Source organism: Pygoscelis adeliae, unplaced genomic scaffold (assembly GCF_000699105.1).
Source record: "Pygoscelis adeliae isolate BGI_AS28 unplaced genomic scaffold, ASM69910v1 Scaffold26, whole genome shotgun sequence".
Lineage (NCBI taxonomy): Eukaryota > Metazoa > Chordata > Aves > Sphenisciformes > Spheniscidae > Pygoscelis > Pygoscelis adeliae.
The window spans coordinates 6966183-6979453 of record NW_008825104.1 but is presented as its reverse complement, the minus strand read 5'-3'; the positions used below and the strand labels follow the sequence as shown (position 1 = coordinate 6979453).

At 35.8% G+C, this 13271-nt stretch overlaps 1 protein-coding gene across 1 annotated transcript in view; it reads left to right on the top strand.

The window, feature by feature from the left end:
- Nucleotides 1-2411: 2411 nt before the first annotated feature.
- SREK1 (splicing regulatory glutamine/lysine-rich protein 1) overlaps nt 2412-13271 on the top strand; it is a 20088-nt gene continuing 9228 nt past the window's right edge. The window contains exons 1-8 of the mRNA XM_009327335.1: nt 2412-2619; nt 2910-3025; nt 4412-4576; nt 5606-5784; nt 6372-6502; nt 8003-8117; nt 10699-10818; nt 13169-13270. Of these exons, the coding sequence (XP_009325610.1) occupies nt 2963-3025; nt 4412-4576; nt 5606-5784; nt 6372-6502; nt 8003-8117; nt 10699-10818; nt 13169-13270 (875 nt within the window). The 5' untranslated portion in view covers nt 2412-2619; nt 2910-2962. The remainder of the gene's footprint in view (nt 2620-2909; nt 3026-4411; nt 4577-5605; nt 5785-6371; nt 6503-8002; nt 8118-10698; nt 10819-13168; nt 13271) is intronic.

Here is a 13271-nt window from a genome sequence, read left to right as displayed (position 1 = left end):
AAACTCCAAAACTTAAAGCATGTAACTTGTGAGGTTATTTGGCCTCACATATTAATTTGTTTTGCAAAACTGTCTAAAGAACAGGGAAGTAAATTTGCAAGAAATTTCAGATTTTCTTTTTTTTCCCCACAACAGTTTTTTTTCTATAGAATTGTTAAAAAGTTTGACCTGGTCTTAAAAATGGGAGAAGGATCTTCTGAAAAGACAGTATCTTTGAATATACAGGCAAATTTTCAGGGTTCTGTCTGTAGAGATAGACCCTTTCTTGTTCTTGAATAAGATAAATGAATCTTTGTTTGTGGCATGGAACTGACCAACTAGATTTTGTATTTAAAATAAAACATTACATTGTCGAAGGACCAAAGTATTCTGGAAATAATGCTGCTAACTTTACAATTTAGATATGCATGTTACTCGTTCTTTGAACTGCTATAACGGTGCACTTAACTGAAAATGTTCAGTGGATTCCTTGAGCAACATTTGAGCAAATGAATAATTCCAATTTTTCCAGTAAGATGACCCATGTTCTTAAAGTTTAGGCTTGTATTTAAGTACCTTTCTGAACTTGACTCATTGTCTGTTTAGTTATGTGCCTCACTCAGTTCCTCTTTAAAAGGGCTAAATGCCTAAGCATCTCTTAAGTTTACCTGGTTAAGTGTATATTGAATTGGCTGTATGTAAACGCATACTTAAATTAGGCATATACTTATGTACGTTACTGACCAAGGATCTAAATTTAGAATGCAGACACACCACTTTAGGAGCCATTTCTGCCATTGGATTTACTTGAGCCATGTCTGTTGATCCTGTAGAAACCTGCATGAGTATCCAGTTAATTGCAAGATGTTAGCTGTTCAGGATAAGGTCTGGTTCATTAGTCATTTCAAAACACTTAGCTATTTAGATTTTCAGAAGAACTAATACATAATTCTATGCCTAATTTGCATGCACAGCTGCTGGAACTGTATATTTGAAAGCCTGTTAGTTAGCTACATATTAGGCAGGATGTGCAGCAAAGTACCTGATACTCATGAGCAGTCAGGCAAATCAGGAAAAAGTCTCATTGCATGCCTGACTTCAAAATGAGATCTGTAAAGAGTGCTGAACATTGTGATGATGACTCAGATTCATGCATGTTTTTTAAAAAGCCCTGGAAGTCATTATTGCACAATTAATTCTTAAGTGCTAATAATTTTCCTATTTTTCTCCTTTAGATAGCAAAATCAAGTGGTTTGTTACATGTTAAGGAGCAAGGTGCCTCAAAATTTAACATAAATAAAATAAGTGTAAATAGGAAGCATGAGAAAAAAATGGGTACTGTTATTTTATCTTTTCTACTCCACCCATGCTACATATAAATTAAGTTTCATTTAGATTTGTTTTGTCCTTTGGTCATATCCAACTGTAACCCAGTCCTTGCTGCAGATCTGTAGAACAGGTTTGCAACACTTTTTTCTTCTTTTTATTTTTTTGAAGTAGTATGTTTCCTGTGGGGTCTGTTGGAACTCGTATAGCTAAAACTGCACAGTGTTTGGAAACTTACCTCATATTTTGCTTTTTGATAAGAATATTTATACATTCATTTTTAAATCCTGAAGTTAGGGGTTTTATAGTTAAAACATACACAGTGTGAACCAAAGCAGTAAAAGCCACTGGCACATTATTTGTATATACCTTGACTTCTAAAACAATGTTTAAAAAAACCCATATATTTTATTAAATTGCATGGGGTAATACCAAAGGGCCCAGTTGGATAGCATATATACAGTTAGGCCAGTAATTTTGAATAGATCGTAGATACCTAGTATAATTAGAACTTCTTTCTGTAGTTTTTCAGTTTAGTGTTCAATGTTTGTGCCAGTTTAAATCCCTTTGCATTTCAAATTTAATATGTACATTTAATTGTAATCATAATTGTTTAACTATTAAATCTTTCAATTTTTGAAGATTTTTTGGGGTTCATTTAGCAGTCTAATTGTCACTAATGAATCAAACCCGCGTTTAATTCAGATTAGATATTACTTAAACTTTTAGCATGACAGGGGGAATATAATCTGGTTGAAATAGTAGGGAATACATATTTTGGGAAAATATAGCTTGCTTAGCTGATCAGTTATGATTTTCTTCAATCTCAGTAAATTTAAAGCTAATTTATCAAAGTGTCACGTAAACTAAGGTGACCTAGAATGTGAGACAGTACCAATCTAAATTTTTTCTACCCTCCCCTCCTCCACCTCCAACTTCAGTTGTAGTATGTATTATGTGGAGTCACAGTAAATCAGTAGTTTTTATTTTATTTTTATTTATTTTTACATCCAAAGTAGGTAGCACCAGAGAAATTTTAAAAAGCACAAATTTCAGTTAGCACATACTTTTGGTTTTTTTTTTTTTTTTGTTTTGTTTTTCTTTTACTGATTTGGTTATTTGCCATTTCTGGGGATTAAACTTTAAAAAATGTTCTTCTTTTCTGTATCTGATGTTCTGTGTGCTATTAGTGATGCAGCCAACACGAACGGTTGTCATGTGTAAAACAACTTTCGATCACCGCGAAAACACCGCCCTGGGAAAGCGTCCATGCTTGATATCGTTTGGTTCATGAACATTAAGTTTCCAGTACAGGTGACCCATAGCTCAAAGTGTTAAATAATTGTATACATTATTCAGTTTTTAAAATAATAATCCATTAATGAGATTGCTAGTCTTTGAAGTTTTGCTCACTTTTGTTTTTCCTAGTAGAGCAGGGTAAAAGGAAAAACTTAAGTTCTTATTTGTTTCTTTGTAAGGATCTGGTAGATAGATTCATTGTTATTTATTACATTTTTAAATGCAAGGGTAATTGTAAAATCATAGAAAGAGTAACATCTGTGTAGTGTTCCAACTCTGTGTAACGCTTTCATTTGCTTCTTCAGGTAAAATCCCAGATGAAGCCAAAGCCCTTTCTCTATTGGCGCCTGCTCCTACTATGACAAGCCTGATGCCTGGTGCAGGGTTGCTTCCTATACCTACACCAACCCCTTTGACTACAGTAAGTAAAATTCAGTCGCTGTTTGATTTCTGGTTTCCTCTATATTCAGTAGCCTATTCTGTGTTCAGAGAACAAGAACTATTTGATCTGTGGATGTTGTCCTCTTGTATGCTAGATCAGTGAGGGTTTAGCTGTGGTGTCTATTTTGAGGGTAGACCACAAGATGTCCATGCACTACCTTTCCTGGGTTTTTCTTTCAGATTATTATTTTGCAAAATAGTGGGTAAATACTGATTTTGGTTGTGTCCATTTTAATTGTCCTTCCCTAGACTCATTAATTTGGTCCAGTGGCAGTGCTAGGCACCTCCTAAAAGTTTGTTAAAACATAATAGTTGCATTCACACAGTTCTTTGGAATATTAAAATGCTTCATTAGGGTGCTTTACTTGCTATCTCTATGACAGGGCTTTTGACTGCTTGCCTAACAGTGTTTTCACTACCAAAAGCATAGGAGGTAGCTGCTGCTACTTCTGCTCAGTTCCCTTTTGCTTCTGTAAGCCTTTCTTGACATCTGCGGGCTGCTCTGACCTATTCAGGGAAAATTTCAAGTTAAAATAGAGTAGTTTTCTCTTTTGTTACATAAAAAATTACTGGTGGCTTGTTGAGAATTTGTCACACTTGTTAGAAAATTTGTTTGCTGGAAAGGCAGTTGCTTTTTGGGTGGAGAAAACAAAACTCAAACCAGAAACTCAGCAGACCAATTTAGTAGTGATTTTTAAGTGACTTTTTTTTATAGCGTTCCCCAGGAGAGTTTTCAATTTCCAGTTCCAAAAATGAGAGCTGTGTTGTCCTCATTCTCTAGGAAGTGACTGTGTTTGTAGTGAAATAGAACTTAGACTTAATATCCTTTGCATTTCAGCTGTAATTAATCTTGCCTTACGTGATGTGTTTGTCCAAAAGGTACCTTATCTGTCCGTTTGATGGACTGATACCTATTACAGAACAAATTGGCCCTGGGCACCGCAAATTCCCTTCTTCCCTTGCTGGGCAAGGGCTCAGCAGTTCCTCATCTACTCCTAATACTTGTGGTGGTAAAAAAGTAAGAATATTAGCAGTGTCTGAAGGCATCTTACTCAATTCGATTGACTGCAAGCATTAGAAATTCAAACCTATATGTTTTCTGATTGATGTACTGCGTCCCTGGCCAGACCTCTTTGATAAGATGTTAACTGATAGCCCACAGAAATTCTTAACTATAGAAGGTTATTTATGAGTAGATTTTTATTCTTTAAAAAAAGTGCTCAGCTGGGATCTTGAAGTTTAAGGTATTGCCTATATTCATTAGATTTATTTTTACAGAAATGCACAAGGCAGGCAAGTATTAACAAGTGAGGTACCTCCCACCAGTGCTTGGTTGCAAAACATATTCTGTTTTTGTGTTTTCCAGCTCGGTGTTTCACTCGGCACTTTGGGGGCTATACCAGCAGCAGCATTGGACCCTAACATTACGGCACTGGGAGAAATACCACAACCACCAATTATGGGGAATGTGGATCCATCCAAAATTGATGAAATCAGGAGAACAGTCTATGTTGGAAACTTGAATTCCCAGGTAGCTTTTTTTTGTGTAATGGAAATATTAATGGAAAGTGTAGAATTGTAATTTATGAATTCTAATCTTAAATGTTAAAGAGTTTTCATTAGTTGATGACAGTAGGAATTTAAACAAAAAACATCATCATTTTGGTTACTAGTGATATTTTGAATTTTGAATGCTCCTGTGCCAATCAGATCAGACCAGACTGTGGAATTCATTCTGGCAGGATACCAGAGAAATCACACTGTAGCTGAATTCAAGAAACGTACTTACGATTGTGTGTGTTGATCAAATGTCCAGCTGGGTTGCGTTAGCTGAGCAATGCTCAGAAGTCGTGAAATCATGGTAGCTGTCCCCTACAGCACTGTGCAGTTGCTTAAGTACAGTAAGATGGAAGGATGGGTCCTAGTGGAAGTTGCAAAATTAGCATAAATACCTTTGAGTTTCTATAACAGGGAAGTTAGATCTGTCAGAAACTTGGTTTTTCAACAATTGATCGAGTTAATTGAAAAACAATTTGCTTTTGACTGATGGTAATATAAGTATTTTATTTTGGGGTTTTTTGACTGCCAGAGTAGCTACTGGAGTGTAAAAGTACTATTGGTCATGATAAAATAAAATAAGCTGGAAGCTAGTAGAAAAACAGAAAAAAGCTAAGTCTTATATTATTGTTTGGATTTTTTTTTTAAATTGATCAAAATTCACAGTCAATAGCTTGGACACAGGTGTATAAGGAAATTCCTCATCAGTTATTTCAAATTAGTTGCCTGAAAAGTACAAAATCCTGTGCAAATGCTTTTTTAACCTAGATGTAGGACTTCAAGGCTTCTGGTTGCACTATTTTAAATTGTAGTATATTCTTTAGATTAATGGAAGAAAAAATACCTGTCTTTCTTAAAGTGTAACATTACCAAATTCATGTCACCTGTGTAATAATGGTGAGATATCTTTCCAAAAACTGTAGCTCTTAGATGACCTGATATATTGGATAAATGGTTTTCATTATATATTTTACATCAGCCGAGCTCTTCTGACTCTTTCTAGACTACAACAGCAGATCAGCTGCTTGAATTCTTTAAGCAAGTTGGAGAAGTCAAATTTGTGCGAATGGCAGGTGATGAGACGCAACCAACACGATTTGCGTTTGTGGAATTTGCAGACCAAAATTCTGTACCTCGAGCTCTTGCCTTTAATGGAGTTATGTTTGGAGACAGGCCACTGAAGTAAGAAATTAATTATTCATATGACTATTGAATGAGAGATTTATACATTTATGACTGATGTGCAGGAAAGTGCTGAGATGAATATTTTTTTAATGTAAGGACCTGCTGTTAGTAAATTTTGTAAACTGTAGTTTCAAGGTTGGGCATAACTTTCTCTGAGAAGAATATGGATGGCATTGAGTAAAATACATTTATATTTAATCTTGAGGTAGTGGAAGCTGTAATAGTGAAAGAATCTGCAAAGTCCTTAGTACTAATTAAGCTTTCTGTATGATGTGTATGTAACTAGTAGGCCTTAACATAGAGATTTGATTTGAAATAGAGAAATAGATTCCTAGACTTCTACTAGAAAATATTTTAACACAGAAATATTGTGCTGCGTTTACTTAAAAATGGTAAGATTTGAAAGCAATAAAAGACATTTTAGATACTTGGAACAGATCAGTGTTAGGACAAATCTGTAGTTTTGCTGAACTTTGAAGTTTTTAGTTGTACATGGAAGTTGAGGTGTTTTCCTTTCTTAGTTGTTTTTCCTTTTCCCTTTTCAAGTGTTTGGGAGTTAAAGGTTTTATTTTTCCTTAATTTAGAATAAATCACTCCAATAACGCAATAGTGAAGCCTCCTGAAATGACACCACAAGCTGCTGCCAAGGAACTGGAAGAAGTGATGAAGAGAGTAAGGGAGGCCCAGTCTTTCATATCTGCTGCTATTGAGCCAGGTAGGTATATTACGTTCGTTACCTAACAGACACGTTCTGTGCATACCTTGGCACACACTTTTAAGAGCATTTTCAAACACAGGAATAGGGTACTCAAAGGTGAACAATATGTGTTGGGAAAAAAAAGAAAATAATCAAAATTGTGTTCATGCAACAAAGCAGTGGAATGAAGCTGACTTTTTATTTCATCGTATCTTATTTTCAGATACATGCTCACTGAATGTTTTCAAGAATTCAAAGTTAATACTGAATCAATACTGAATGTTGGTGCTTTTTAAGTTCAAAGTACTTACAAACTTTTAAAAGAAAATGCTTTATATTTTGTTTTGTTCTCCTCTGTCACCCATTAATGCCATAGTTTCATGTTCAGAGAGAGCTAGCATGGTTCTGAAAGCAGTAATATGCTTTTCTTATCTGCAGCAGGTTAATTTTGTCCCTGTGCTATGCTCTTTTTCATGCTGGCTAAAGACTGTGTGCATCCTCATAGCAAATGGGATCAGAGAATGAATCTGGGATAAAACAACATATTTGTAAAGAACTTCTTTTCATCCAGATTGGTTCCCTGATCCCTGTTAACACTGAGATGCCAGGTCGAGGAGGAAGGTGTTGGTGGGTTGAGAGGTTAGGCATTTCAGTGCTGATTTATGCTGACTTAAACTGATTGCAAAACCACAGCATAAAAAAATTCTCAACTTGTTAAACTTGCAGTTGAGATCCTCCTTTTTCTTTTCATCAGTGAGACTTTGTCATTCTTCTTACTGACGAACATTGTCTTACGTAGGTTAGATAGTGCGGAGTCTTGAGGGGGTTTTTTGGGGGGTGGGTGAGTATTTTCTGTTGTTTTTGTAGGGTTGGAAGAGAAATAGCTCTAACATCTCAATGTTAAGCAGCAGAATAACAATCTTTTAGAGTCTGAATCAAAGTCTGGTGAGGTCACTGTTAAGGTTTCTGTTGACTGCCTGGCTTTGGATCAAACTTCTCACCCTGTTCTCTCCATCCCTTCCTCCCGCAAAACAATGTTTGAGGAATAAAACTTCAATATTTGTACAGAGGGTGAAATATCTATAGAAAGTATACTAATATATAGTATGTACTAATTATTATTTACATTTTATGCTTGTTTTCAAAATTGTACCCTCTAAATTTACTCTATTCTTCTCAGGTTATTTAAAAAAAAAAAGAAAGTAATTATATTAAATAATAGACCAAGAGGAGAACATGTTGTGATCTTGTGCATTGTGGCAGCAACATAAATCCCATTCCTAATAGAGCTAGCTGTTTATAATTATCTGGTTTATGTGTACTGCTGCAGGATGGCTGCACTCAACGAGTATATGCAATGACTTTCTTGGATGTTTCTGAAGGATATTTGCAAAGAAGGAAGATGTGCAAAGAGTAGGCCCCTTGCACTATATGTGGTACATTCCACTTGTGCCAGATTGTTAACTGGGATCTTTAAATGTTCTGAGCTTACACTGCAAAGTGGTTTTTTCCTCTCAGAGTCTGGAAAGAGCAGTGAAAGAAAAGGCGGTCGATCTCGTTCCCATTCTCGTTCAGAATCCAGGTCTAGCTCAAAATCCCGATCTAGAAGGAAAAGATCACACTCAAAACACAGGTAGGTATGGTTTTTATTTTGGACTAAGAGATCATACTGGGGTTTTTTCAGTGGTGGTGGTTACTGAGATTTCTTACTGAGTTATAAGACAAGTATCCCTGTAGAGAAGATTACTAACTTACACTGAGCAGATCAGAGTAACCAGGAACTTTGAGCAGATACTCTTTTCCTCTAAATGCTAAATGTTTTCAGGATTACTTTCTGTTAAAACACACTAGAAGGCACTTTTTGTGCCATGTAACATAACCATTTCTATGTTTTCATGGTACATTTTGTGCCATGTAGCATAGTGTCATTTTGTGACCTGTATTTTAAAAAGAAATAGTTACCTGTATTTTGTGGATCAAACATGTTATTTACTGTTAGCACCATGAGCAGATAGGTTGGCTGGTTTTGCTAGTAGAAAGTTCCTGATGTCCTGAATTTCTAAACATCGAGTTAACACATGCAGTGTTTTTATTTACTGTACTGTAAATGTAAAGCTATGGTTTTTAAAAGCAGAAGAAAAAGACTTTAGGGGCAGTTTTTAACTCTTCAGATTTTGTTTGCTTTGCTAAACTTCTTCAGTTCTGAAACAGGCTTTGGAATATGGGAGGAAATAACATTACTAGATCACCCCCAAAGTTATACCCATTAAGATTTTTGCCTAGAATGAGACAGTCTTGCTATGTGAGACTTACAAATGCTTCCTGAAATGGTTCAGATTCTTTCAATGTCAGGAATGTCTTCTGAGCATTTACGTAATCAATCTAAAGATATTTGGCTACATTAAGTATAAAAAAAAAAATTCAGAATGTATTTGATAGGTTACACTTTAAAAAGGTAGGTGTTGTCAGTGTTGCAGCAGCAGCTCTGCTGCATCCTTTCATGCATCGTCTTTTAACAAGGCAACTACAATTCTTCTAGATACAGAAAAGCCGGCCAGAGGGAGTTATCATCAAATATACTACCAAACAAATATGATATAAGTGCAGGCTTCAGTTTTGCAGTAGCAAGACACCACAGTGCATGTTATCTAATGACATCAAAATATTAGGTAGCTTTTTAATGCAAGAAGAATAATTTGGTCACTTCCTTATTGCTTGCTTCTCTGCTGTTTCTCTAACTTGGGACATAACTGAAAAACAATCTTTTTGTATAACACTGCAAAAATCTCAGTACTATTTTGTATTGCCACAAGCCAAATTGATGTTTAGAAGATAAACTTGCATTTTTTCACTCGTGGAAAACCTGTGCTTTAAACAACTGTTGATGTTTTTTTTTGTTTGGTTTGGTTTTTTTTTTTTTTAAAATGGTTTACCACCGCTACTGTCAGTTTTGAGAACATGCTGAAAAAAGGCCAGTCTGATCTGTTGAGGCAACTTCATCCCTAAGAATAACTATACTTACCACTTCCCTGTTTTACTCTTCTATAAAACACTTAAATCGTTTTCATCTCTTAGGATATAAAATTTATTCAGGGTCTCATTTTGACTCAATTGTAATTAATTTGCCCTTAGTTAGTTTGTGTTTCTGTGCTGATAAGTGGAGCAAAGCTGCAGGTAAAAAACGGTTGCCTCTCCTCTCTTGGTATATATTGCTCTGTGTGTCTTGAGCTCCAGAAGACAGGTGGAACTGGTATTTTTTGTACCTCCCTGTTCTTCAGGATTTATTGAGTAATATACATGGCCTTTCTGTCTTTGGTAAGTTAAACTTTATGGTACCTTAACCTCTCAGGCAAAGTATCCAATGATGTGGGGTTTTGATACTTAATGTTGAAATTCAGCTTTTTATTTTTGCTTTTCCAGGGAGTATGATCTTCCAAAAATAGGGAGTGTTTTGGAAAAAAAAAATACTGTAATTTTTAAAAGTCTTATTTTCTTCATCAAATCTGCGACTATACTATATATGTTTATCAGAAGACTTTAGTTGGATTTTTGTCAGAGTGTCTGCACATTATTTGCATTCCTTATTTATCATGTAGTAAACGCTCATTCCTTTTCTTGAGAATTCTTATAATTGAAGTCCATGCTAACAAATCCTTTCAACTGAAAAGGTAACTTGACTAAATGCTGAACCACAGATAGCGGGGGGGGGGTTTCCATTTTGTTTTGGTTTTTTAAAGTTCATTTGAATTGTAAGGCTGGAGCACAAAGCAAAAAGAGACTAGTTAAAGCCATCTTTCGTCTGTGACCCAAGACTGCAACAAGTTACTGGGCCTGGAAAAGAAACAAAATGTAACTAATTATTTTTACAAGCTGCTAGAAATTGTCTATAGTAGATTTTATGCACTGTAATTTACTAAGGACAGCTATCGTAATATGATACGAATTTATATTTTCCAGAATGATCATGGAGGTTATTATGAAGCATGGTTATTACTTAAATGGTGCATCGTTTCAAAGGAGGGCATGTGCACCTGGTGAAGCATAAAGTATCCATATATACAAAAATGTTGGTAGGCAGTATATTACTGAGGTGTAACTCTTTATATAAGTTTATGTAGTAAGGCAAGATTTATGGTTTTTTTCCTTTGTTCGTTGATTTAATTTTTATAAAGTTTCAATATTAAAGTATTTTTCTTCTGGCATTGTTCATATAGAAGTAGATCTGGCAACAGATCACTATCAAGACACAAGGACAGACGCAGATCCAGAAGTCCCCTGAAAAAACGGTCTAGATCTAGGGAAAGGCGGAAATCAAGAAGTCGCTCTCGTTCTCGGTGAGTTCCATTCCTAAGAAATGGTACCGTTCTTCTTAGCACACAGTACAGAGTTTTTGAAAAAAATCTAACAAACCTTTTAGGTGATGGTAAAGGGTGGAATCTCTAAATGCTTTAGCCTGTCCCTAGGCTTTGTCTGTGGGACAAAAGAATAGAAAGTAAATTTTAATGCTGAGTGTACTGGTTTTGGCTGGGATAGAGTTAATTTTCTTCATAGTAGCTCATACGGTGCCTACAGGGGTTAAACCACCACACTGAGGTACCTAAACTTTGATAGTCTAGTCTACATTTATACCAATGTGCACACTGACCAAAAATAGGTAACTTCAATTGCCAGACTTTAACCAATAGATTAGGAATGTTCTGTGTAGCCTGTGAAACCCACAAAAAAGTGGATGATGCTTGTTCAGTCTACATCTGTTGAGAGGTTGGATTCAGGCTGAACTTGATCCTGCATTCTGACAACATGTGTAAAGTTTTTGTGCATGAGCTTTTATTTTTGCCTTTGGCCATCTCATATTGGCCATACACTGCTGTGGGCACAAATGCACGTGTCTGTTATGTGGCATATTTGCATTTCAGGATCTAATACATCTATATTTTACCTAGTCTATTAATTTTTGTCTGGTTGCCTAATTATTGAACTGTGAAATTTCAACAAGATAATATAATTTTCTGTGGGATGAAGTAGTGATTATTCACAAAACGAAAGTGCCCATGAAAGTAGCTTCATGAATAGAAGCCTTGGTATTTCTCTTTCTGTTTCATCTCTGTAATTCCCCTGATTCATTTAAAGGGAGCTTCATACTTAGGTTGTGCAGTTGCCTCTTGTTTTTTGAGGGAAGAAGTTTTGTGGGAAAGAGAACTGCAGATCCGTGGACCTCAGTGGAAACAGGAATAGGCTACGTAGCTAGCTGGGCTTTATCGATGGATCCTTTTGATTCTCTGTTGCTGTTGTCTGGAGCTTCTTGGGATATCTGCTCACTGGAAGGGGCAAGTCCAATGAAATCTCTGTGATAAATTAACTGGAAGGCACTTCTTGGGTCATTGTGAGGCTCTTTGCTATCGCAGGGATTGCGTGCTGCTTCATCTTTATGATCTTATATTCCTTCTCTGAGACTTCTGAAGAAGTATTTGCCAAAACCTGATGGGAACCAAAGTTGTCAGGTCATAGAGCATACAACAGCCTACTATTTATTAGCAGTTGAGAAGAAGATACAGCCAAACACTTCTTGTGTTGAAGAAGGGTGGGGACTGTGCTTAGGAGCTTTCATGTTTGAAGGAGTCTCTCTAAGAGTCTTTAAAAATCCTAGAATAGGTACCAATACCAATAGACACAGCAATTTCTGTCAGTCTTGTTGTCTTGGACATGTAAAGGCCTGCTAATCAACAACTTCTCTTGTGCTTTCTCCAGTGTATCTCTCTGAACAATTGTTCATTTTCGTGTCCTAGAGGCAGGTCTAGGAGTCATGTGTGTATCTTTGGTAGAAAGGAAAGATGGAGTCTCACACTTCCAAATAATCCTATACCAAAATGTAATCTTCCAGCCAAAGCTGTGATCTAATAAATTTTTGTTTGGCTTGACGACTAGAACGTCAGTTGAAATTTTCCTCACTGTTCTTTTTATGAACATGTTCATTCTGCCTGTCCCAAAGAAGCTGACTTATTCTGTTATCCTTGCTTCTGTTTTTACTGTATTAACAATTTTTCAATAATTTTCAAATTCCTAATGACATTACAGATGATTATATTGTCTTGATTGAGTTTTGACCTTACATTTGTCTTTTGAGGGAATTTGTTTGGTGAAATTTCATCCCTGCTTTTTTATTTCTGTGTATTAATTGTTGTTGGACTTCCAAGCAGTTCCAGGATATCTGTGTGAGAGAACACTGTAGAATAATGACTTTTGTCAGTCAGCTGTCATTATTCATGTGGGGGTGGTTAATCTGCAGTCCATTTTATGTGGACACACTTCTAGTAAAGAGTGGACTTACGGATTGTAGAGTTTGTCTCACTCCTGACAAAATGTAGAAAATTTATGTATGTGTAATCACATAACTGTGAGGTGAAGAGACATATTCTCTCAAAGTGTAGTAACATCTCTCTGAAGATCACAGTTTGATTTGATTTTGGCCTCCCCTTCTCCAATTTGGTTTCCAAATTTTTCCTAGCTATATAACCTTTCCCTCATGGTGAACAGGGGTGGAAAATTAAAATATTGAATAATTACTATTTTTTGACAGAGACGCATACTTTATCTTGAACAATTAATGTATGCTAAAGAGTTAGTTGTAATTTTAATGGGAAAGTTCAAAGATGAATTAATGGATTTGTGTTTGGCTTTTCACAGGGACAAGAAAAGAGACAAAGAAAAGATCAAGGAAAAAGAAAAGGCCAAAGAAAAGGAGAAAGAGAGAGACCGAGACAAGGAGAAAGAGAGAGACCGAGACAGA